The sequence below is a fragment of the Miniopterus natalensis genome, chromosome 11 (assembly GCF_054644295.1).
Source record: "Miniopterus natalensis isolate mMinNat1 chromosome 11, mMinNat1.hap1, whole genome shotgun sequence".
In the NCBI taxonomy this organism is placed as follows: Eukaryota; Metazoa; Chordata; class Mammalia; order Chiroptera; family Miniopteridae; genus Miniopterus; species Miniopterus natalensis.
In genome coordinates, this window is record NC_142091.1 from 53,588,642 (window position 1) to 53,616,375 (window position 27,734).

General features: G+C 40.5%; 1 protein-coding gene across 2 annotated transcripts in view; it reads left to right on the forward strand.

Moving 5' to 3' along the window:
* NELL1 (neural EGFL like 1) overlaps positions 1-27,734 on the forward strand; it is a 619,484-nt gene that overhangs the window by 471,629 nt on the left and 120,121 nt on the right. For both annotated transcript variants that reach the window (XM_016201668.2, XM_016201669.2), the window contains exon 15: positions 7,238-7,333. In XM_016201668.2, coding sequence (XP_016057154.1) covers positions 7,238-7,333 — 96 coding nt within the window. The remainder of the gene's footprint in view (positions 1-7,237; positions 7,334-27,734) is intronic.

Here is a 27,734-nt window from a genome sequence, read left to right on the forward strand (position 1 = left end):
AATAGCCCTTTTAGACATTTTCTTATCAGTGTTTCTAGAGCTAATACCAACATCTCAATTTGAAGATGTCAGCATTAAAGTGACTCTCGCCCCCCATCCTATCACAGAATGGTAGGGGCTAGAATATGGCAGCTACCAAGAATGTGTGAAACAAGGGCAGTTTAAACGGCAGGCTTAGTGCGTGGGGAAACAAGTCTTTGGGTCGTAGCTGCATTCTATAAATGATACAGGATACAATGCAGCGCAATACAGCGCAATACAATGCGATGGAAGTCAATGCAACGGAAAACATCGGAATGCGTTACACATACTAAGAGTACATTTTATATTTCTGGATGTCTGTGTGAATGTGAGGGTTTCTGATTTAAAACTTATTTCTTACTATTCGGTGTAGTAAAAACGATTAGCAAAGCACTGTCCTCAACTCACTAGAATAATGGACAGAACAAAAGAGAAGTCTCTAGGCCGCAGGCAGGCTTTACCCTATTGTGCCTCAAGGTAACTAAAAATCCGGGAAGTGGTTGGAGGGGGAGGGGGGAGGGCGGGTCACAGGTTCTGAAATGCTCCTGCTCCCCACGCGGCGTCCTGGGTCCGCTTGGACCTTCAGTCTCCTACCTCGGTGAGTCCTACACACCCGTTCATTTCCTTCCTCTCTTCGGTGCCTTTCCACAGGACAAAACCTTGGCCTGCACTGCCCCTCTTCCTGAGCCCCTGTACCTGGCAAAAGCCCTCGTCATTGTCGCAGGCCTAACTCAAATGCCAGCCTCGCCCCCAGGCAGTTAACCATCTCCTCTTAGGCCCCCACCCGCTATTCAAGCTGCTCCAGTGGCATCGAGCACATTTTATTGTGCTTGGTTTCCCACATGCCACTCTCTGCTACTCGACTGTGAGCTTCTTAGGGACAGGGACAATTTCAGGCCTTGCTGTAGCCTTCTTAGCTCCCAGCACAGTGTCCGCACATGGTAGGCGGCCAGGCCCTAAGTGGAGATGGCTGAGTGACGAGGTTGTGACTCTGAGTGTGAAACCCAGGAAGCCACTTAAGGGAGCGACCTTGGATGACGTATTTACCCTTCCTAAGCCAGCTTTCTCTTCCCACAATGGGGACGGCATGACCGATGCACAGAGCTCCTGTAAGGGTGACAGGAGCATTGTGTCCATACAGCACTTCACGGGACTTCAGTGAGGAATCGCATTGCTGCCGCTCCTGTTGGAAAGGAGAGTGGAAACGGCTGGGAGAGCTGCGAAGGCACACGGAGAGTGACAGGGCTGAAGGTGTTTGGGGGGCCAATAATTAAATATTAAATGATACAGTCTTCTGTGCTTAAGACCAGAATGACGATATGAAAAATAATACCTGCAGACATCTGGATGTTTGGTTTTATATACCAGACTATAACCCTCTGGATGCTTTTCACGCTGACCTTTTTTCTGTATTTTAAAATGGTTTGCAGCGAGGGAGGGAAAAAATGATTAAAATAACATAGTTTGGCTCCTGGAGATACCCAGTAGGCTTAATTGTGTAAAGTTGGAACAGAGTTTCTCAACCTCAACACTGTTGACATTGTAAGCTGGTAATTCTGTTATGAGGGGCTGTCCTGTGCATTGTCGGCTCCCCTCTGCCCACCAAATGCCAGTAACACTCTGACCCCCACACACCCTCTGGCAACAACCAAAATATTTCAGGGGACTTTGGTAAGTATCGTGTTCTGAACAAGGTGAGAAATAAACCAGGAGCAGACACGGAGGTGATGATGTCACCGTTACCATTGACAGAGCTGGGTAGGAAAGCGTAAGTATAAGCCTGTAAGCCACGCGAGTTTGCTAAGAATGAACAGTGAACGCCGGCCCGGGGAGAAATGCGCCGAAGGGAGGAAGGGAGGACTGAGGCCATCTGAAGGCAACTCCCTTCAACAGAGCAGTGGGGCGGACGTGGAGTTCTGCTAAGCAGGACCAAACTGTGAATATTTTATTCCCCCTTTGGATTTTAGGTGCATATAATCAAAAATTAATTATAGTGTTTGGCTCATAACACTCCATAACCACCCTCAATGGCCAGCTTTTATTAACTTAGGCATCTTGATAGTTATTTTAACAATGTAATTCACACCTAATAACTTGGTGTCCAAAATAAACTAGAAATGTCACAATTACCTGTTTCTAATCATATGGCGCTTCCCAGCCCATCCTGCTTTTCCCATCTGACACACATCAACCTGATATGTATTTTTTTCCAAAGTGATCAATAGAATAATTTCCTCTGCTTCCCCAGGGGCGGAATGAGCAAAGCTGGCAAAGAGAGGTCAGAAATAATCTTAAGGAAAATGCTTCCTCAAGGAAAGGATTATGGAAGAACAGGATTTCTTTCTGACAGATGGTGCTGAAACTTGATGTTTCCTTATTTTATCAGGATACAGGGTGTCCCTTGGAACTAATCATATGCCAGTAAATCTTTGAGAGGATCATGCAAAGTGTTTAGAGCTTGAAGGGCCATTCTTTTTATTAGTATAAAACTATTCTTATAAAAATGAGCACATGATGGGGATACTGGGCACACAAACCTCTAGCATGTGCAAACCCACCTTCTCACCTTGTTCCCCTTAACAGCTAAGTCTCATTTCTCATGCTGAAAATTTTTGAATGTAAAAAAGTAGTTTTTCTGTGGATTAATTCTTCCCTTAATTTTGAGTTTTGTGATTTTATTTTCTTGCGCAATGGAAAGAGTCCTTTCAGAAATAGAAATCACACAGTTTTAGGATTGACCCAGTCCAATATCCCCCCAGGGTGTTAGTTAATAACAAATGGCACTCTCAGGGCAGATTCAGGTTTGTAATCTCATGGTATTACCTACAATCTGTTTAAGCCATACTTGGGCATCTGGAAAGTGGTTGGCATAGGAGCAACATACTCATGATGCCTGAGTTTTCCTGAGTTTGCAGAGGAGCCGTGATGCCAGGTTCCATTGCAAACAGCACGGCACTCCTAAGGCCATCAAGTCCAGGAAGGAGCGATAGGGAGCCCTCACTGTAGAATCAGCCCATAGCACAGACCTTTGCTGGCTAGTTCACCGCTGCATCTCCGGAACCTAGAGCAGAGCCTGGTGCAGTCTTGTATTCAGGAAAGCAGAACCCTGGTGATCAAAAACAACAGCCGCATGTCCTTTTGAGCACATCCCATTGGCAGTGCCTGTGTTGGGTCATTTCTGTTGGTGATTTAATTTAACCTGCACAGCCTGGGTGTTATAATTATTATCATTACTATTTTGCTCTTGAGAAAACCTAGGACCAGAGGGGTGAAATAATTTGCTGTAGGTCACACAACTATTAAATATAGAGCAAGGATTTCAACCATGTAGTTTTTACTACGCCATCTGCTCATGAGCTAGAAAGACTTGCAGTGGGGACTTGGCTTGTTGTTTTGGTTATGCGATCGACCAAGTAACGCTGTGCAAATTATAGGTGCTCTGAGTATCAGAGCCCTTTGCTCTGGAGTGCTAGGTCCTAGGGATCAAGAAAAACTTATCCATATATAAATGATCTATTTACAACCTTTAGACTAGGATGTAACAGTAGACTTCGGTGTTTTATGAGGTATTCAAAGGAAACGTGTGTCGATCTTGATTTTCCCATAGTAGCTTAAGTTTTGAATGACATACTTCTTTGTTTTTGCAATTGCTTTGTCATTTTATGAAGGTTCATGTAGACAATGAATTTCTTCTTTATTCTGGATCAACTCCATTGCAAATAGTATATGCCTAGACTGGGTGAAATGTGACTAGGCTCAGACCATAATGAGATTAGATTATAAGTACATGAAGGTGAACAGCTCCCTACCTGCCTTCTTTAATGCCACATGTGCAATTGGACTTTGTTTTTTTCTTTAAACTTGTAGTCAGTCTCCTTAGACCTATGGAACTTTTCTAAAAAGGAAGAAACCCGCCTGTGTGAATATTAGATTGCAGATAAACCTGCTTTGTAACATATAAAGAGTAGGTAAGACTTTGAATCTTGGCTCTGCTACTTACTACCTATGTAGCCTTAGATAGGCCACTTGGTTTCTAAGCCCCAGTTTCACCATTTTTAGAAATGAAACAATAACACCTCTCTGAGAGTGCCATAAGGGCTACTACTACTCTTATTAGAAACTAAAGCAAGCATCAATCACAGGGTCATTGCACCCCATCTTGGTGAAACTGGACACCTTACAGGGTGGGCTTCATTGTCTGGGTATTAGAATGACAGTTTGTTTTTGGTCATAATAGTATTGCTATCATTATAATCAGTTTTATTTAATAAGTTACATGTATAACATATGCACCTAACAGTCATTGAAGTCCCTGACAAATATTAACTCATTTCACCCTCATAAGCCCCATTTACTATGTACATTCTTAGGACATCACAGACATTGTTCGCATCTATACATTCTCAGGGCATCCTGGGCAACTCATACTTTCTTTAAAAACCTCCTATTATCATTTCTGTTTAAGGGCTGGGTAAGTCAAGAGCACACGTGAGTCTCCTAACCAGGTCTACAGGCCTGTGTGTGTGTGTGTGTGTGTGCATGCACACACGCATGTGCATGTGTGTATGCATGTGTGCAGACACACAGATCTTGATCAAGTGCTGTTTGTTTGTTTTTTAATTGTCACCCGAGATATTTTTTCAATTGCTTTTCAGAGAGAGTGGGGGAAGGGGGGAGAGAGAGAGATTGATGTGAGAGAGACACATTGATTGGTTGCCTCCCGCACACACCCCAACCGGGGATCAAACCTGCAACCGAGGTATATGCCTTTGGTCAGAATCGAACCCAGGACCCTTCAGCTGTGGGCCGATGCTCTAACCACTTAGCAAAACCAGCTAGGGCTCAAGTGCTGTTTTGACTAGACTACTAGAGAAACCCAAACTGAACTTCCTACTTCCAAGTCTTCTTTTGGTGCCACTTGAAACTTTCCTTAATGGTTTTCCATGTCGTTTTTAGCATGCAGAAACATTTTACTGTTCCCTTATTAACTTTGATATGGAGCTGCACTTCAAATACCTTACTTGAAATGTCAATCACCAGAGCCCACAAGGTGTATGACTTTTGGGACAAGAGATTTTGTATACATATATTTATATATATATGTAGGCTTTTTGCATTAAACATACCAAGGCAATATATATATATTTTTTGCATAGGCTCAAGGCAGTTAAATGCAGGAAAGAAGATTAGAATTTGCTGTCTGCCTTCTGGCAGGAGCAAAGGAACTCACAATTAATTGCTAAGCTACAAAATGTTAAATCATACAGTGGATATTAAATGATGTGGAAAATGACAATATTGTGAGGGTTTCTGTGCACTTGAACTAGCGTTCAACTACCTAAAGATGTTCTGTGGCTTTTTGAAGTTAAACCCATATTATTTATGTGGTGATGGCAAAATATAACCGTGACATTTTTCCAGGCTGACACTTTCTCACTGCAATTATAAATAAAATAATTTGCTCGCCTGGCTCTTTAGGTGCATAAAAGAAACCCTGGATTAACAAGTCGCAATCCTCTTCATTAATGAGACATTTTGCAGCATTAGTACATGAAATTATTGGTTATCCAGCAGGGTTGCGTAATAAATTATTCTGGGTTGAAGTGTTGCCGAATTGTTAGAGGAAGAGCTTTTCTGTCAGAACAGCCTACAGAATATAAGTTAATTCATTAGGCAAATTTTTTTGAGCATCTCTTTACTCAGATACTAAAACTCTGTATGATACAATGGGGAGCAAAAAAAAGCATGCTCTTGTCCTAAATGGGCCTTACAGTTCCAACCAATGGGATGGGAAATGATACGCAGTTATACAGAAATAAATAATTATATTTAATACTGCAAAGGAGGGGTGCATGGAGCTGCGCCATGCTCTTCGGGTGTGTAACGAGGGGAACTAGCCCAGGCTGGGAAGGCCGGCAGGGGAGCACCGGGATGGAGTTGGGGTCATTTTGCACTGCTTGCCAAAAGGCATAACAAACTCCACACTCTCGAAAGCTGTGTTTTCATATTGAGGCATTTCTCTGAAGGAATAGTGCAGGATATCCTAACATTCCATTCTAGCTATCCTGGCAAGGTGTCAGTTTTCCTACAGAAATATTAGAAACATCTGAACTATTAAAAATAAGTGCTTGGCTAAACTTACTATGTTATTAAAAATGATATCTATCCAGAGTTTTAAAAAATAGTGTAAAAATGTTTTTGTTGTAATACTGATGTTTAGAGAAAAACCTGGTTACAGAATAGTGAGTCCTTAAAATGCCTTTGCCTTTGCCCCAGTCCTGTCCTTTCTAGTTACCGAGTTATCCTATCTGGTGTCAAACACAGGGTGTCCCAAAAGCGTGCATTCGCGCTTTCACAGCCGAGACTCAACTGATGCTTCTGTCTTCTCAGCCAGACTAAGCTCTGAGCAAAGGAAATTCATCCTAAAATACTCCTGGAGGTTTGAAAATGCAGTTGAAGTACAAACGCTACCTGCATAATTATTCAAAGCGTGTCCCCCGCAAAAATGGACATACACTTTAACAGCTGATAACTCACTTAATTTTCATTCCTTGTCAGGTTTAACTGATTTGAAAGAAGGGGTGAAGCCAGACTAAGCTTTGAACAAAGAAAACGTATCCCCTAGACTTTTATGGGGATACGTGAAAGATAAAGTTTACGATACAAAACCCGCAACAGCCGATGAATTGAGGGCACACGGAGAGCGACCGAAGTGATTCTTGATGCTCGTGATTCCAGTGCTTCGTGTTAGAGCAGCGCCCGGACCAGAATGGCCATCAGTTTGAAAACAGGCATTGACAAAAAAAATTATTCATTTCCGTAGGTTCTTTTAAACTTTGAAAATGAACTGAATGTTAATAAACACTGACTTTATAATCATTCAAAGTGCGTATGCATTTTTGGGACACCCTGTATGTCAATAATGAGTCACAATAACAATAGCAATAGCTCATAACAATAGTAATAGCTCATACTAGTTTCCATTTAGCATGTTTCAGCCCAGTGCTAAATATCTTCCCTTGGCTATTTCGATTAATCTCATGTAAACCATTGAAGTAAGTATTATTACATTTATTTCCTTTCATGTACCAAAACTTTTAAATATGTCAACACAAGTATGTAACAAAGAAAGAATCGGTTTTTCAGTGCTCCTGCTGTTCACGCGCCTTTTCTCAGTCCTTCGTATCTGATAGAAATTCCCGTTCTTTTGCGACAGCGTTCTGCCAAGAGGGCTGCAGATTCGGTGGAACGTGTGTGGCACCCAACAAATGCCTCTGTCCGTCTGGGTTCACAGGAAGCCACTGCGAGAAAGGTAACCTTAGCCTTTCGGGGGACAGGGGTGGAGAGAAAGAGAGTTTCAGAGAGAACGGAAGCTCTTTCTCTAGGAATATGGTATCGTGGGTTGGCTTGGCGCATTGTGTTTTGCTGGGGCGTATAGCTCCCCACAGTGGATACGTTTTGATTACTGTAATCAGCGCCCTCCTCCGAAAATAGAGCTTCATTTGCCCTCCCTTCAACATTTCTAATCTAGCAAGGTTGAGTCTCTTTCTGCTACAGTTCGAAATGCACCTTTTTCGTGCTAATTAGTGATAAAGCCTGACTCACTGACCAGCCCCAGTCCTCAGCTATTGGGGGTAGCATCACACAGGACTGTTGAAGTTATAACTATCAGCTCTATCAACAGAGTCTAAATTAGAACCACATGCTCCTTGCATTGAAGCACATTAAAGAACTCCAGCAGCGGTGTGCTTGGGATTTTGTTCTAATATTGGTTTATTAGGAATATTATCATTCCTGGTCCTGATAATATAAACCAGTTAGTATTTGTAAGATCCCATTATGTGCATCTTTCCATTTGCAATACATGTAGTGTTTACACTTGGCACAATTTGGTGAAATCAGCTCTCTTATTAGTTGGAGAAGTCCTTCCACCTGTGTACAAATTAAATTGACCTTCAGTGCAAGTGAGAGGTGTTGGCCACGTAAAATTGAATATTTCTGTGTATATGCCCATAAGTTTTATTGGCCTAAAACTACTGGATTGTGTTTTCCTATGTCTGGAATATCACACTTGACACTTCTCATCCTACAGCCTAAACATGGAAATATGGTGACGTAGTCATTATGTCTATTATTCGATGAGGGAGGGGAAGTCTTTAATGCCAAGTATCTAAGCAAAGCTCTGGTTTCCTTTCCTTCATGTTAAAAGGTTTCTGAAATTAGATAATGCATTTTTTAAATGATCCTGTTTATTGTACCCCAACTTGTTTTACGTAGTCCTTTGCACTGCCTCTGTATTTATAAGGCAGCCGATCCTTTCAGAAGCATGTCAAAATTTAACTATGTAAATTATTCAACAAGGAAATCAGCAAACAACCTGTGTACCGTTGTTTCCATATTTTATGATATTATCAATGAATCAAATTACATTTATTACATAAAAATTAATTGTTTGGCCTTAAGAAAGACAAGAGCCAAGTCCTGCCTCTGAGCAGCATGAGCATTACCACATGGAGCTGGAGAATTCTTGCCAAAAGCAAAGAAACTTAATGGTAACTTAGAGCACGTGCCCGTATTGCAGTACATTGGATTTTAATTAGGTTTTCTAAAGTGAGAAAACAAGTGCATCTAAAGGCTTCTCATTGTTTCCTCTAGCACTGCTGTGTTTCCCTAAAATGAGTGTACAGGAATTAATGGGGACAAATGACGATAGTGCTGATGATAATGGTTACTACCGGTAACGATACACCATTTATTATGTATTAATTATGTGGCGTCTTTTACGTGAATATTTTAATATTAAGAATAAACAAAAAAAGAAAAATACTGTTATCCCTATTTTACAGATGCCAAAGTAAAGCTTAGCTGAGTTAGGCAACTCCTGCAGTCCCGCAGTCAGCGTTAGAGCCGAGAACGAAACGGCTCGCGCCGTGGCCGCGGGGCCTGTGGTCCGGGCCCTGGCACGTGTTTCCCACGGTGACACCTGGGCTTCCGTTAAAACCCAGATTCCTGGGCCGCCACCCAGACCTGTGCACCGCAATATCTGGGGGAGGGCCCATGAGTCTACACTTTCACCAGGTATCTCAGGCTGCTTGCTACAATCCAGCTATTATTATATTAGTGTGATGTTTACCCTGAGCATCCACTCTAAAGTTCGTATTCCTTTTATATCATAAAGAATTGGAGTAGAACATGGACTCTAGACCTGGGCCTGAGTTGGTGGCAGCCTAGGAAAAATGAATTATGGTTTCTTACGGCTTGTTGATTGGACTTATATCCTTCCCTCTGCTCATTTAGAGGTCGTTTGAATTAGTGCTTACATTCTGATTTATTACCTGAAATAAGAAAAGTAGAAATTAAGGAGCAAGTGAAGACCAGAAGCAAAAAGTAAGACAGAGATAGGCAGGACACGGGTTCCCGTATAAAAGTTAATGCCGAGGTTGAGCATTGCATATTCTTGAGTTCTTGCACAGTTATTTTAAGGTAAAAGTAAAATAAAATATAAAATAAAATAAAGCAAGATCTCTTTGCACGTGATACTATCTCCCACCAGTAGCAAAGCCATTCCATTTAATATTGGCCAATATTCTTTTTTAAATTAAATTTATTGGGGTGACTGGTTAATAGGATCATGTAGGTTTCAAGTGTACATTTCCGTGGTCCATGATCTGTGTATTGCATTGTGTTCCCATCACCCAAAGTCAGATCACCTTCCATCACCATACATCTGGCCCCCTTTACCTTGTACTGCCCCATCCCCTTCTCTCCAGTAACCTCCATACCGTTGTCGGGGTCTGTGAGTTTCGTTTTATATCCCACATATGAGTGAAATCATATGGTTCTTGGCTTTTTCAGTCTGACGTGTTTCACTTAGCATAATGTTCTCAAGGTCCATCTGTGTTGTCGCAAATGGCAGTATTTCGTCTTCAGCAAAGTTCTAATTGTATGAAAATTTTTGTGGATAGGATAAAGCACATATTTTCCAATTCATTGTGCGCAAGGGATCTAGAAGAGTTATAGGATAAATACTGAAAATCTGTCCCATATCTTGTTTGAATTATTTTGTCATGTTGATCATTAGCAATGAGCAATTAAGCAATTCTGTTTGCCGTTGAACAGTGGTGCTAGATGCCTTGAGACTTAGGGTGAAGGAAAAATGCAAGTGCATTGTAATTGTCTATGGCACGATCACACTAAATCTCTGATTTGCTTTGCTTTAATTTCAGTGCTAACTAAATGGTCCCCTTTGAGCTATATAGAATTGCTTATATTTAGTCTTAAAGACATTTCCCTTGGTCCCTCTAGTTACTGGTTTATTCATTGCTTGTGATATTTAACCTTTCCGAATTCAAGCACCATTAGTTAAATTATTCAAATCATTCGTTAAAGGAAATGCCTATCTGGAGTTAAAAGTCCCGCTTGTGCTTGATATGTAACACAAAGATGAACAACACTGCACTTATTTTATATTGATGAGATTTTAGCAGACTTAAACTTTTCATAACCCCACTCGAGATAAGCAAACATATGTTTCCGAACAACACATGATGTTGGTTCTTCTTACCCTTTGTTCCGTCTCTGTTCCCTTAGCTTTGATTTGGTTTCACATTTAATATGAGATGTATAAAGGGGGAGATGAATGGGGAATCAGTAGGAAGTGTAGTTTTGCTACTCAGGCTAGAAAAGGGCTGGTGGCAGAAGCTCTCTTCTTAACCTAAGAGAACTGAAAGGACACGAAGCCACACTGACATAACGTAGCCAACCACAACACAACATGAGGCAACATGAAGTCTTCCTAGAGACTTTCCGAATGTAAAATCAGGACGTTACACCAAATCCAGAAAAACGTTACCTGCCGTAAAACAGCAGAGCACCATCCTCATCAGGCTGTTCTCTACTTGGCGTTAAGCAGATTCGCAAGCAGCAATAAGTAGAGATTAAACATAGGTATTAAACTATGTCTAGTTAGGGGTTTCTTAATGCTTAGCAGCATCACTAGATAGCATTAGTACTTCAACCCCCAGTCATGACAATCAAAAATGTCTCCTGACATTGCCAAGTATCTCCTGGGAGGCAGACTCACCCTGTTGACCATGTCAGGTCTAGATGCAGCATTTTAAAAATTCTTAAAATGTGTGTGAATACACAAATATATTTACGTATTAGGTAAATGTATCTGTGTTATTTGGTAACATAAACATTATTAGCAATTAACAAAAAAGCATTTTTAAAGCCTCTCTTGAACATTTTTAGAAGTGCTTATGACTGTACTTAGAAAATTCTTGACCATTCAAGAGCCAGGTCCTGGCTTATATCCATCATATGCTGTATGGGGCACATCTTATGGTCTTAGGGACCAGATTGATGTAGAAGCGGGGCCTGTTCTATGTCTTCTCTCTCTCCTCAATGGAGTAAACTTGTGGATGTTCCAACCCCACCCAAGGACCATGTGACTAACCCTTGTGTTCTCCTGAAGGAAGAAAAATCCCTTTATTGTTTTTTTGTTAGAAGAAACTTTTCAATGTATGTAGTAAGATGATATTTTTATTTGCTCTGAAGTGCTTTCTTTATACCAGACATCTCAATTAGTCACTTTTACTAGGAGTTTTAACTGCATATAAATCAAGATGGTTATTTGTGGTGGTATAGAACAAACAGCCAATTTTACTGCATTTTTCTATTTGTATATTATATGAATTATAAATTGTGTAAATACAGTTGTATAGACATCAGGTACCCATAACCAGTACCTTGTGAACCAGACAGTGAGAGCTGGACAAAACTAGTCAAGCTATAGGCTAGACCATAGTATAGTGTTAAAAAAATTAGTAAAAAAACATGTTGATATTATAAAAATAGCAGACCTTGACTTTTCCCCACACTTACTTCTAAAATGAGTTTGCTTATTGTAAATATCATTCAATAAACTCCCATAAACATGGAACCTCCCACAGTCTCCAAGCCTCTCTAAAGTATATTAAATATCTGATCAAGAATGTGCTGAGAAATTAATAATAACAACAAAGTTTAACAACATTATCCATTCACAATATGATTTCCAGTCATTATTTTTTTTCTATTTTGATTACCTGAATTTTCTAATTTTTCTATAATAAATATAAACTGCTTGTAATAAGAGGTGATTTTTTTTAAAAGCTTAAAGTTAAAAGAACATAAAAGTCATGAGAATGACTTATTGTTTTCCAAGTGTCTGAGGCTCTTTTAACCTTTCTTAAAAAGAAATGACTTTTGGCAAGATAATTTATTCTGTTCTTTTCTCTGTGCCTCGGGGACTTGCAGATATGTAGACAGAGGATAATAGTTTGCCCTGTGCAGAGTATCCATCCACCGGGTACAAAGAATGGTCAGAACAAAGACTTCTATATCCTTCCAAATTGTAAATATTTCCCTGCTTTTCAGAGGACTCGACTGGCGTTCATCTGTGTGCAACCGCTCTGCCCATCGCCGCTCCAGGGAGAAATGTTAAGAGCCTTTAAGAAGGCAGCTAACAGCTGCATTCCGCTGGTGGAAAGGAATCTCTCTCCCGCTTCCCCCCGGCTCTCACGGGACTGTGGGAAGGCATCTGGGAGGGGAGCGGGTGCAAGGGTGCCTCTTCTACATCTTCGCAGTCTGCACACTTATTTAACTTTCCTCACCGTGAGCTTTCTGGTTGTCTGGCACATGGAAATGGCAGCTTCTATTATTAGCATTGCTTTGTTGTGCAGCTGGTAGATGGCCGGGAAAGTGTAAGCCCTGCTTTTGTGGCATCATTTTAAAAGGGAAATATGAGCCCTGACCCATGTTGCTCAGTGGTTAGAATGTTGGACTGTGCACCGAGGGGTTGAGGGTTCAATTCCCTGTCAAGGGCACATACCCGGGTTGCAGGTTCAATCCCCAGCCCCGATCGGACACCATACAGCTATTACAATATTATTAGCTAAATTCCCTATGCTGTATTTTACATCCCCGTGGCTGTTTTCATAACTGATAATTTGTACTTTTTAATCCCTTCACCTTTTTCATCTATCCCAACCCCCCTTTCATCCAGCAGCCATCAAACACAGGAGGACATGGATAAGTGTTATTTAGCCAGTCACTAGTGGAGCTGGGGCTCCGACCCATGTGTGTCTGAATCCGAATTTCATATGCCTTCCCATGTCAGTTGCCCCTTGACCACATTACCTGTGTACAGGACAAGTTAAACCTAACAGATTACATGGGAGGCCAAATAAGTTATGTTCTCCTGTGAGTACTGAGCCATGATTTTCTACTTAATTATGTACATTGTTTTATATCTTCTTTTCAACACCTTTATTGTGCCTAAGGCAGGAAGAGAATTAAAAAAAAAAAAGGTATGGGTCAAGAGCATAATCTCTGAAGCCAGACTTGCTCAGTTTAAGTTGGGGTTCCACTATACTGGAATTTGTGATATTGAATGAGATCTATGTAATGTTTCTAGGCTTCAATTTGCCACTAAAAAAGGGATAGTAATATTACCTACATCATAATATTGTGAAATTAAATGACATAGTCTATTTAAACCACTTGGTAGAGTGCGAAGCACACAGTAGGCATCTAGAGATGATTGATATCTATTGCTGAGTCAATTCTCAATATACTAGATGATAAAAATAAGTCTCGAATAGTGAGCTACTTTCCCAAAGACACCCAGCAGGTAAATGGGGGAGCCGTGCCTCATATCCACTTTCTACTGCTGAAATCTCTCTGTTCCTTCTTCCAGCTCTTCCGGCCTCTCACTAAACCATTCACATGTAACTCTTCTTACTCATGACATCTTTGCTAATTGATATTCGCTCTGTTCCCATAAACATTTTGTGTAATTTCGTAGCAAGCTAATACGTATTAATTTATGCACCAGAGTTTTGCTCTAGTAGCATGTATAACTTAGGTATGGGCTTCGGGAAGGATGTTTTTAGCTATTGTTTATTTCCCATTTCTTGGAGTTGAGACTGAAGGTTTAACGCCGAGTTCTCACTGTCGTGTTGATAGCAGAGGGAGCTCTGCATACCGGCAGACCCGAGGCCTCGTGGAAAAGGCTCCCCCGCCTGCCCTTCTGCTAATATTTTCTTAGCCTCTTGTTGATTCCTCAAATCCACTTAAGAAACACGAGCATTCTGATTTTCAATTTGGCATCTGCAGGCCTGCTTTCTATTTCCAGATCGCACTATTTACGTACTATGTGATGTGGGGCAGCGTCAGCTTTTGTGTGTAAAACTGGACTAGTCATCCAAGAAGAACCTTAAAGTTGTCCATTCCCTTTCATCCAGCATTCCTGGGACTTTACCCTGAGAGAGTTATCAGAAATGGGCACATAAATGAGGTTTGATGATGCACTTAAAGTCTTTTTTTTAAAAAATGGCATTGTAAATGATACATCAGAAGCCACCCAGATTTATAATGACAGAGAATTAGTGAAGCCCGTATGGCAGCCCTCTGATGGAACCTCCAAGACCTATGAGGGAAGGCTGCTTACGGACGGGGCGATGCAGCGTAGTGTGCGCGCAGGAGCGCGAACTCTGGACACACACCGCCCGGTTTTGCGGACCAGCCCTGAGATCTTGGGAAGCTACTTAAGCTTTTTGTGCCTCAGGTTCTTGGGTTAAAACAAATGAGAACAAAAGCAGTACTGCCCCACTGGATACTTTTTTTTACATTTCTGGGTATCTAGTGAGCACAGTCTAAGCACTGGGCCTTATGAAGTAAAAATGGCTTGTTCAGTATGATTCTGTTTTATGCACAGACACACATACACTATGCACAGAAAGGAGTTCTGGGAGGGTATTGACCTCCTCTGGCGTATCAGGTCCTTGGGTGAATTGGGACATTTCAGGACAAAGAATAGCCTCATTTAAGTGATTAATTCAATATTGTATCAAGGCTGCCTAAGAACTTTTTACCTCCCCACTCATCAGCCTGCCACAGCCTGAGAAGTCTGCAGTAAGCAGGAGGTATGGACAGTTTTCCTTTTTTTCTTTCAATGTCATAGTTTAAAATTCACAGGTGTCACGAGTCTTCTCCAGGATGAGAGACGTCAGGGGAAAGAAAAGAAGGCATCAGGTGACTGGGCTTCTCGCGTTGACACTCTCTAGATGGGAGGCGTGCAGTTGTGCCTCTCCCTTTGTGAGGTGCGTTGTTGAGGGTCTTCGATCACCAGGGCTTGACATGGACAATCAGTGCTTCCCTCCTTGTGGAGCTCTGAGCCTGTGACAGTCCACTCCTCTGCTATGGCTCCTTTCCCTGCAAGATTTGCATATGATTAGGGAGCCACTCCGACTCACTCTTTTGTAGGATCCCTATAAACAGACACTTTCCCCCACAATCAGTCCAAATACATCCCTCTCTTAATGTGGTTTTTATTTAATTTAATTAATTTATTTTTATTTTTGCTCCACTACGTGTCTGAGGCAGCCCAGGACCTATGCCTTGACCTTCGGACTTCTCAGGCATGAGTCAAATACCAGTTGCCATGTCCCCCACCATCCAGGGGACATCTCTAGGTGTGCCTGAAATCTGTTACCCTTGGATGAGTCTACAGAGGGAGTTCTTCCTTCTTTTTTTCAATAAAAGGGGACCTGGAATTAGCAGCATGCCAAACAGCTTTCTTAAACGAAGTCCTCACTTTCAGCTCAGTCAACAGCCCTTGCTGAATTTCTCGGCCTCAGTCAACAGCCCTTGCTGAATTTCTCAGCCTCAGTCAACAGCCCTTGCTGAATTTCTCGGCCTTTGTTTACAGATCTGGAAGGTGGTTAATGGTTAAGGTAAGCACAATTGATTTTTGAAAGTGTTCTAAAGGTAGTCTAGCACCAGCTTTGGAACATGGGAGTCCTTCTGGTATTATTATAGACTGAAACTCTGACATGGGAAAAATCCACCTTTAATATCCTATTATATTTGAGTTCAATTAATATTTGATAAATGAATAAGTGAGTGAGTACATACAGGGACCTTAAATTTCACATGGCCTAGTATTTTCATTTTATAGATCACAAGTTATAATAATTCCAATTCAAATCTCATTTAAAAGACACCTAAGTTAAAATAGATCATATTGAGGATGGAAGAGAAAAATGCCATTAAGAAGAATAGTACAGAAATTCTGTGTATTTCCAGTAGCCATACTTTTCCAGAAAGCCAAGTGAAGGAAGCCAGATTTTTAATAGATTGACATTCCCCGTCAAACAAAAGGAAGCTATTAAGGATTACCTTGTCTAGTTAGTAATGCAGAAAATAACTCCTGACTATTTAGATGACAAGAAGTTCTTGCTTCGCATCAGGCAAGCTCATGCTATTGAACTGTGAAAGTCAGGAGTTTGGTTCATACATTCATTTTTAACTTTATGCCTTGGGGAATGCAGACATCACTGTAACTTGAAGTACAAATGGCTTAAACAGAAAGGCAGTCCATGTTTCTGTGAAAATATGAACAACGGGAGCCCAGAAATTATACTTTCCTTAGTAACTGGTATCCAAGAATTCTTTGTATCCAAGAATATGTGCTGCCCTGTTAATCATGCAGAAAAAGACTAATTGAAGCCAGTCAGCTGGAGGAGAAGGGATGTAACTCTTGCGATTTGCACTGTTTTCTCCTAATAGGATCCACTGATTAGAAAAGGTAGTTGCCTGAAAATGTTCACTTGGGTCTAAAACATGCTGAATCAAACATCGAGATCTGTGTGCGTTTTGGCAGCGGTTGATAAGACAAGCGGCTTCCAGCTTGGGGGGCTGGCGTGGTTTTAAAGCATTCTCTAATTTAAAGAGAACCTGGAGTTATCTGCGGGCAACAGCAGTTTTAGCTCAGTAGATCGAGTCCGTGAGGGGAAATTCTGGAAGATGATTTCAATAAAGAATATTTTACTAAGAAAACCTTTCCATACCTCTTCAGTGCTCCCAAGATTAAATTCTAATCCCGAGGCGTGACATACGGAGACCTCCGTGATTGGTCTCTGCCTCCCTCTCCAGCTTTTTTGCCACAGACATCGCAAATCCCAGCCGGTTGTAAACTATTTCTCTTCCCTGAAATGCGCCTTCATTTTTCAAATCTCTGGGCGTTTGCTTGTAATGTCTCTGAAACATACCTGGCACCCACGCTCCTTCATCTGGTCCCCACCCCAGTCCCTCACCCAGGCCAGCCTCACCTGTAGTCCAGACTCATGGAAAACCTCCTCACTCATCCCCCTTTCACCAATAGGCGACTGTCGTCTCATTGCAACGTAGCAGTCAAAGGGACATTGTTTAAAACGTAAGTTAATTCTCCATGGCTCCCTATTGTCACTCAGGAAAAGTCCACGTCCTTGCAGTGGCCTGACGACCCTCCATGCTCTGCCCCCTGCTCCCTATTACTTCTCTGCCCGCGGCCGTCCTCGTGCCCGCCCTCACTCTCACCTTCCCTTCCAGCCTTAATGGTCTCCATGATTTTTCTAGAACATCATAGTTATGTTTCCTTCACTGTTGGATTTGCTTGAAATTTTTCAGGTCAGCTCCATCATGTTAAATCACTCCCCCCCCCACCAAGGAAAGCCTACTTTTTTTTTCCTCAAGGAAAATCTATTACCTATTTTCCTTGTCAAGTAAATACATTTTCATGAAGGGAACCATCTTGCTTATATTTCAGTAGTTAGTGGCTCCCAAGTGCTGGGAGGGAATCTGAGAGAAACCTTTTCTCTATTCCTCTGTCTGTTAACATACCTTTAGCTAGTGTTTTTGAGGTGGCTCGGTGCCAGCCACTGTTGTGAGTACTTAAATGAATTGTAGGATAGATACTATTACTCTATTACCCTTATTTTATAGGCGAGGAAACTGAGGCTTGAACAGCCGTTAAGTTTGAGATTGGAGTTTGCGTCTAGAGCCCAGTTTCTGTTGTTCTGACAAGTTCTTAGCTGTCTGCATTATTGAAAGTATTCCCAAAAAATAATTTCTTGAATCACTCTCCCTTTCTGTCTTCAGTCTGTGAAATATTTAGCAGAGTTATTACCTAGTCACACCTTTGATTTGTAAATAGCACATTCTGCCCTGTTTTATCGAAGGGGGATCTCAGGCCTTGAAATAATGCTAATAGTGAATGAAGAGGAAAAGCAGGAGGTCTGGAAAACAAAACAAAAGTTAAACTTTTAAGCATGCAGATAGAGAAGCGCACAAGACGTAATTATACCATTCAATGGGTTTTTATAAACTAAACACACATTTGAGTAATAGCACATCACCTGTATTCCAGACTCCGCCTCTCCTCTCCTCTCCTAAGGCCCCGCCAGGATGAACCACTGTCGTGACTTCTAACAGCATGTGGATCAGTTTTGCCTGTTTGAGCACCATATAAATGGAATCAAACCATAGGGCCTCTTTCACATCGGTCTTCTTTTGTTTAACATTAGATTTGTGAGATTTATCCACATGGCTGCTTATATTTATAGTTTTAAAAAATTCTCATTGTGGAATAGTCATTCATTTTGTGCATATGCCAAAATGTGTTGTTGGACATGCGCGTTGTTTCCAAGTTTTGTTCCTTTTGCTACAATAAATATCCTTGTACGCATCTCTGGGTGACCATGCATAAGTAGTTCTATTTATTTGTATATGTAGGAATGGATTTGCTGGGTACATGTAGGTTGTTTTAATAGATACTGCTAAGCATTTCCCCAGAGTGGTTGTATGTACCTGTTTATAGTCCCGGTAGCAATAAGTAAGAATCACAACTGCACCATACCTTTATCAGTGCTTATTTCCTGCCTGTCTTTTTCATTGTAGCCAGACTGCTGTCCTGATATTCTGTTGTGGCTCTAATTTGCACTTTTCTGATGACTGATAGAGTTGATCTTATCTTATATACTCATCTCCCATTTGATTTTAGTGGTTTGTGGAGCACCTAGTCAAGTCCTCAGCCCTTTCATGTATGGAGCTGTTTGTTCTTCCTAACACATAGAGTTTTAAAAGTCAAGTAGTTCTACGTGACTAGTTATGCAAGAACAGCACTCCCTTGCTCCTGGAGTACCCCATTCCTGCTCCCCAGAGTCATTGTCTTTCCCACATCTCTAATAATAATTAATAATAATAATAATACACTTGTATTATTTCTTGATTTCTTCATTTCAGACATCATCAATCACCGAGGAAGATGAAGACTTAGCTCCTTCTTGACCTCTTACCCACAGCGCACCTGCCCACGCGAGCCACACAGTTACCCCCGCAGACACTGCCCATTTCCTTCTCCTATTTTCGTTAGATCGGTATTTGGTGTTTACCGTATTATGTCTAGGTAAATGATATTTATGACTGAGCTATGGAGTGAGCTATCATTACTTTTCCTCTATTACACAAAGGCTGACTTTTCCTGGATTTAACAATTTACTCATTTTTGCTGCTGTCGCTCATTTGATTTTTATTCACTCAGCATTGTTGCAATCCCAGATGTTCCTCAAATAATAATATCCTCCCAGTACTCTGAAGTGCTTTTTATGTTTCATAACTTTAACTTCAGAAGGAAAGTTTTTCAAGACCCTTCTAGCCGCCTCTATTTTATGCTGGGTGCTCGTTCGATCTACAACACAGCTGTTTTCTTTAAATCTTTTTTCAGCATGTCTTTTTATTCAGTTCCCTGTTTCCTGAATACTGTCTGTTTCTCCTTTTTTGGATTACACCCTACTTTTTACAGAACAGATGCTCAGTTAGCTTCTTGAGAAAGAGTGCATAGAAGATACATTGTTCAAATGTTGAATGTCTGAAGATGTCTTTACACACCCTTTGTATTTAGTTGATAGTTTGGATGGGTATAAAATTGTAGGCTAAACAGGATTGTTCTTCAGAATACTGTAGGAATAACACTATTGTCACATTTTCCAGTGTAAATTTTGAGAAATCCGATGCCATTTTATTCTTCATCATTTGTTTGATACCTACTTTACTTTTTCTGGAAAATTATGCCTCTTTTTAAACCTTAGTGTTAAAATATTTGATAACAAAGTAACTTTGTGAGGGTCTCTTATTAAACCAATGTTTTGGGCACATTGAAGAACCTTTCAATTTGGAAATTCCTGGTTTTATTCCTGGGATTTAAAAAAAAAATCCTTGGATGATCTACTACCCTTCATTTTTTTCTTGTTCTTTATTTCCTATTATTTGGGTGTGAATCTTTAGATTGGTCTTTTAATTGTTTTATTACTTCTGCTTCATTTTTTATCTTTCCTTTTTTATTTTTTGTTCTTTTGGGGGGTATTTAGAGATATTTTATCAACTTTATCATCCAAAGTTTTGTTATTCATTTCTGATATCCCATTTTATTATTGTTTTCCAAATGTTATGTTTCTACTGTTTCCAGTTCTTGTTGATAATATATCTTTTTTGATGCTTCTCCGTATAAAATAGCAAGGATTTGTTAGGTTTTCTTATCGCTTAATAGAGTTCATTTATCTAAGTTGATTTTTTCTGCTACTTTGTTTTTTTCTTTGCTTTTTGACAAACATACCAGTAGCCTTGGCTGTCTGCTCACTTTTATGAGTGAGACATCAAAACATTGGTTGAAAACCTAGTTTACCTCTGTGGGATGTTGATGTAAATGATTTTAGGTTCATTCTTTTGAGCTATTTAGTTCTTACAGAGAAGATTTTTCCAATCTAATGGAAGGAATTGATTACATTTCTGGAAGAATCAAACTTGTTTGCTAGCATTCTGAGAGACCGGTGGGGAGGATAAGGAAAGGGGGTTCAAAATTCAGTATGTAAATTTTCACTTAATTTTCTTGTTTTTGGTAGGGTATCTAGGCTTTCACCTGTCTTTCAGTTTTTAATGGTACCTTCTGCTGAGAATAAACCAGTTTTTGCAGGGGCAGGAAAAAGACAGAAATCTAGCTGGGTTGAGAGAGCAACTTTGAGGAATCTTAAATGCTTCTTTATCTAATTTCCAATTAATTTTCTTCTTTTAGTCTCACTATTTCCCACAGTTCCAGAGATAGGTGATGCCACCAATTCTTGTGTTTGGTGGTATAAATCAAGTTGCTTCTTGTCTTTCTTCTTTGCGGGCTATGAGTCATTTTTTCTCATGTCTTCTGAGTGAGTTAACACTCAGCCATCTCTTTTCAAGTTTCCAAAATTATGTTGCCCTTGCCTCCTCGCCAATGTGCTTTTTCTTTGAAGGTTTATGAACTTTATAACTTTCTTTAATATTATTCCATTAGCATTTGGTGAAGAAAGTAGAGGCAAAAGTGGATATTTAATCCAGTGTCTTTAATTGGAAGCTAGCCCCTCAGCTCAAAAATCTTTTCTGACCCATAGATGAAAAGTCACAAGGAACCCTGGCTAATGTGAACATGTACATACAATAGTAGTAGCATAACTGACTGTGAAATTAGTCAGATTCTATAAAATATATTTCTTTTTAAGAAAGAAGATTGGGAGAAGGGATACAATTTTATTTTGTAATTATCCCATGACAATTACTATTCATTAAAAAATTATTAGAAGAGATTTTCTGAGGAAAAAAATAGACATTTCCCCCTTGGAAACAGAGTATCTCTCTAATTTCAAAGCCCAGTAGAGCATTGTTTAAGATGTTAAATGTCTGAGTTATTCCCTTACATTTGCAGGACATTATGGGAAACTGGGACTATAAATTGATGTTCTCCCAAGAATAGTTGGGATTAAAAAAAAAAATCAAGAGCTGTTTCACATAAAATTTCATTTAAAATATAATTTAAAATGATTTGGAAGTGAGTCTTTCAATGGCTTGGGAGATGATCGAGGGAGTATAAATAAGAGGAAATGGTAAAGGGAAATGTAGTACATAATTGGGGTTGAAGGACCATCTAGATATCACAGAGATGAACACTGGGCTCAGACTTATTTAACAACTTCATTAATGATCTGGAAGAAGGGGAATCCAACAAGTTAATTAAATCTATAGATGGTCCTTAGTGGAAGTTGCAAATACCAGGGAGAACTGAGAAATAATGTAGGAAGACCTGGGGGTCAAGAGCTTTGATAGCTTTGAGCACAGAAGAGCAAAATTAAATTTCAGAAGGCTAATTACAATCGAATACACTTTGCTCAAAGAAAAAAATAGGAGTTAAACTGCAAACAATTAATGCTGATTAGAAAATAGTAAAGCTAAAAGAAATTTTGTATAGGATGAGTAAGTTGTTTAAGCAAGAACAGAGCTTTGTGGCTCTACAAATAACATTCATTTTAAAATGCCAATGCACTTTTAAATATAGTTGAATGCCTAATACTCACAAAACATTTAGTTACCAGGAGATGGCTGGCTTTATAAATATAAGTAAGCATTACTCTAACTCTCAGATATACTTACATTCTGGTAAGGTGGAATGTATATATAATGCATTAATGAGGTTAAGGTCAAGAAGTGATGCGGGAACGATATGACATGGGAGGAACCATCGAGAATGGACTCACTATGAAGTAGTTGACTTTAACTTTGAAATGTGGACTGTTTGTGTGAATGTGGTGGGATGTTGAGAAGATTGGTAGGTAATTTTATAGACTGTCCCAGTAGTACCCATGGTAGGGAGCCTCTCGGGTCTGGTGTTGGAATAGTTTGTCTGCTTTCAATGGCAAGGTCAACAGAATAGAATGGTGCCAAAACCTGGGGGCAGGTGGCAACATTAGAATGGAAATCGCCTCTATGCAAAGGCACACATGGAAACGATGCCAACCACTTACTGAGTACCTCACCTGCGTCAAGATTGTTCCAAGCACTTTACATAAATTAACTCCTTTCATTTTCACACTCACCCTACAGACTTAGATGCTATTCTCATGCCCAATTTGCAATCAAGAAAACGGGAGCCTGGGAAATGTAAGAAAATCACCTAAGGTTAAGTGTGCTAATAAGTACAGGGAAACTGGATTTCAAACCAAAGGCTGCCTGCTTCTAAGATTTATTTATGGTTCTCTTTTCAACAGTGTCACACCATCTCTCATAGAATATTAGCATAAATAATATATGCAGAGCTCGTGTGTGTATATATTTTGCCTGGTCTTCAGAGTTTTAGGTGCTTGTCTTGGGCAGAGAAACATTTTTATTCTGTGACTCTCAGAATAAATACAGAGCTGTTCTTGTACATAAAATGTGTGAGCAGAATTCACTCTGTAATTTCCAACCCAAAATCGTTTTAAAGGAAGAATGATTTGTACCTAGGTTAATTGATTATGCGTCGTGGGAGGGAAGACACATTAACTAATTAACATGTAGCAGAAATTACATAGTCAATGCCATTCCCTACTGTTGTCACCCAGACAGACTCCTAAGAGTCACCATGTTTTAAAATTTGAGTATTAATTAATATTTTCAAGAGGCAATGCTTGTATTTGTTAGAATATTCAAATATTTTATAAGCTTAGTTAAGGAGACCCATTAAAAGTCTATCTGTCTTCCAGTGATGAGTTTTTCTAATCAGAAGGAAGAATTACCAACTTCTTGTGTATAGGCTACTAGGCCACCAATTCTATTTTATTTTCCCCGTTGTATTGTTATTATTATTATTTAGTGATTTTTGTTCTGTCCCCCCAGCAGCCATCAGGTTATCTTCTATCTATGGGTCTTTTCTGCTTTGTTATATTTATTCACTTTGTGTTTTTAAATTCCACATGTAAGAGATCATACAGTGTTTGTCTCTATCTGACTTATTAGCATTATTAGCAGAATACCCTCTAGGTCCATTCATGTTGCTGCAAATGACAAGATTTCGTTATTTTTCATTATTAAATAATATTCCATTGGGCACGTGCACCACAGCTTTATCTAGTCGTCTCTCGATGGGCATTTATGTTGCTTCCATATCTTGGCTATTCCTAGTAATGCTGCAATGAACATAGAGGTGCATCCATCTTTTTGAATTATTGTTTTAGTGTTTCCATTATCTTTAGATAAATACCCAGAAGTGGAATTGCCGGAACATATGGCAGCTCTATTTTTAATTTGTTGCAGAGTCTCCATACTGTTTTCCATAGTAGCTGCACCCAGATGGTGCAGCTTTGAGGAATTCAACAGATTGCAGAGAATTAAGGTACACTTTATAATTTTATTCGGAAACAGCTAGACTGGGAAAACTTCCCCATGAAAAGTGTGCCGAAAACTACTGAGAAATGGGAAAATGGGAGGCTAAAATGTAGACAGCTCTACTGGCAAGTGAGCAAGACATGAGAGGGAAATTCAGAAGATTAGCAGTGGGAAGACATGTCCAGGGAGATTGATAGCTTTAGACTCTCTATATCTGCCTTCTCTTTGAAACTAATCAGAATTCCTCAAGCTTCTTTGTTTGTAATAAAAGTGAGGTGGTCTGAATTCAAAGGTAATCACATTTAGGAAAGGCAGGTATCCCTTCTGGGAGAGATCAAGCAGTTTATGAAATGATTTTAGTGCACTAGTAACAAGACCACTCTTTTTAACTTTTGAATCTATATTTGTCCAGATAAAGCACATGGAACGAAAATCCTGTTTTGGTCCCCGGAGCAAGAGACCTAAGATATATTTCTTTCTAACTATTACTTAAATGACTCATTCAGTTTCTGGGGCTCACTTCACCTGCTAAAATGGCATCAGTGATTGTGGAGAAATCTCTTCAGGACAGAGTGGATTCCCTTCTGTTATTCTAGTAATAATTCCCCCTTTATTTAACCCTATATGGGAAATATCACGGTCATGTTACCACGTAGAACCTTGGAAAGCATGAAATATTAAGAGCACAATTCTACTTTTTGACATCAGGAGAAATTACATTGGCCTCTCTGAAAATAACAGCTGACTCGAAGTCTCAAAAAATGTAGCAGCTTGGAAAAATAATAAAAAAGAAACATCAGTTCTCAAAATCAACCAAGTAGGAGACTTTATTGATTTAGGGGAAATGAACAAACAAACAAACAAACAGAAACACCACTAGGTGAGAAGACACCTGACCTACAGAGACCAGGCAATTGATGCAGACTTCAGATGTCTTTTTGCCACCTCCTGCAGGTCCAGGAGCATGCAGTTGCAAGTTTTGGCAGAAGCATTTTTCACTTGCACATACCTGATGATGAAACTTCATCACATCGGTGAATTTTTGGTCCCAGTGCTTGTCATTAAAGCATCGGTAATCGTGTAGGCCATCCCCGGTGAACTCGCTCATCACTGCAGTGTTACCTTTTTCTAAGGAGAGCAACCTCCGGGGAACTTAAGCTTGTAAGATGCAAGTGAGGGGTGCAAATGTTTCCTAAAGCAGTTGTCCAGTGTCAGCCAAGCAGATGACCCCCTTTGTAGAGTTACTTAGCTCATTCACATGTTTAAAATGTATAAAATAATCTGTAATTCATCTAGAACATAAAAATTGGTTTCAGAATGCCAGATACAAGAGCCTAAACAGATCTCACCCCAGTGAGTCAAAGGGTTTCTAAAGAAAGAACTAACAAAAGACAATGGCCTGGCATCTAAGAGGGCCTGTAGGGCCTCGTGTGAATTTCAGAATGCGTCTGTTCTCATTTAGCCCATAAATGATCGCCAGCTACTTGCTAGGTACAGAAATGATTTAAAATAAATCCAGATCATGAGCTACCAGGGGAGATGAGAGACACATAATAATTATTAATACATGATTTTAAAGTGATAAATTCTGTATAAGAGCCATCAAAAGCTCCTGGTAGGATTTTAGATAAGGGATATTATTTCTGTTTGGGGGGAATGTAGGAAGGACCAAGAAAATGGCCATGCATGACAGGCATTTGCATAGATCCTTAAAAGAATTATTCAGATACGTCCAACTCAAAGTGAGGAAGCAGCATTCCAGACAGAGAGAATGGCGTCTACCGAGTTACAGAAACCCCGGGAAAGCTGAGCGATCTGGTTTGAAAAGGAGCCGGGGACTGTGCATTTGTCTTTAGCTCGGATGCAGAAGGAGGGGCAGTGATGGCCCTGAGCTGCTGGCACCGCGGGCCCACTGTGCGCGCTCTCACTTGCTGGTCTCCTCTCTTCTCTCCCTCGCTGCTCGCAACTCCCAAGCCTCATCCCACTGCACACACAACGACTTAATATTTTTCTTTCTTTATGTGTTCCTTTACGTGCGGATTTCTGTTTCTTTGCATTTTTATTTTCAACTTATTTAAGTGGTATATTGCTATACATTTTACTATGATTCTTCACTTTTAAAAATTTAGCGTCTTTATTTGTATTTTGAGTAAAACAGTTTAATTTGTGGTTGTACCTTTTAGAGCAGGTTAGTAAACATTCCTTTTGTTAATCATCAGGAACAGGTTATTTCAAATGCTGTGTGGATAACAGCAGCAAATACAGTTATCCTTCAGCTCTGCTTTGAGTTAGTTTTAAGTCAGGAGGTTGAAGGGAGAGAGCGGGGAAAGCTGGGGCTCTCCTATTGGGCTCAAAGCATAGGAATAATTAGCGTCTTTATTTCCATGTAAGATCTATATTGATTGCCCTGTGCACTTAAAGCCCACTCGCTCCGACTGGCAATGCTGCTTAGTGCCGTATCCTACGTGTGCTTCCATCCTGTTTCTTACACGCTTTCCCCCTGAAATAAAGCCAGGCAGCCGCGCCCCCGGCTCAGCCCCTCCGCGGGCCCCCGTGGACCGTGTGAGATCTCCCTGGGTCGCAGACACCGCGCTCCGGTCCGGCACTGTGCCCTGATGTGTGCCCTCTGTGAAAGCTCCGATGCTGGTGACGGGAAATGATGTGGCGCTGATCACGGAAGCTGCTAGAGATGGGTGTTAACTCAGGGAAAGAACATTACTAGCAAGTCGGTGTCTTCCTCCTGGACCACTGGGTGAGACCTTCACAGCTGGAACGTCTATTTATATCTACATATAAAAGATTATTCCTGTGCTCCTTCCTGGTAGACGACTCCGTGATTGGATACTACTTTAAAATAACATCTAGTCCTGTGTTTCTCTTTCCCCGTAGCTTTCACGCTGCTTCAACTTCCACAAAAGCCCAGTTTGCATCCCAGAACTCTTCCTAGAATCTCCAGGCTGGAGGCGAGCATCGGATCTTCTCTTACTCTATTCCTAGCCCGTTCCCCACTCTCCACCCAAAGCTTGTTCTCTCGGGAGCCCATTCTAGCCTGTTGTTGTTTGTCTGTTGGCTGTAAGAGAAACTCACTCCCACTGAAGCAGCCCATTTCATCACATTTTTATGGTCATTCCTATTTTCAGGTAAAAATCTGTCTTCGTATAACTGAGCTTTTGAATCATTCCACTGTTGGTCCTAGCCTTCCATCCGGAACCCAGTTAGGAGACTGACTTCTTCCCTGTAGCAGCTCCCCAGTAACTAAGTGGTGAACCTTCCGTTGGTTCTCACTTCACTTCCCCTTTAGTATTTGACCCGCAGCTCCAGGCTGTCAAGTTCATTGGGTCATAATTCTGCCACCCCGTGTCTTCACAGTCTTCCTACCAGTTTCATGTTATCTCTAAAGTTGATAAACACTCATTGCCCTCGGCTGCTCTCTTCATTTCTTAAATTGAGGGACACTTACATTTCTGCTCTGTAATCATGATGATTACAAAGCAAAATCGTCATGTATTATGGCTTGTCTGTAAACAAAGGGAAAAAACAGACTTTCAGCTTCATAACTTTATCACCTTTTAGCATCTACCTTCCTGTAGGATTGTGTGGATTTCAGCCCTCCTCTATCTGGTTGTCCACGCGTTTCATAGTTAGTAATTCCTGTCCACAGCTGCCTGCCAGGGTATGGCACTAGGCAT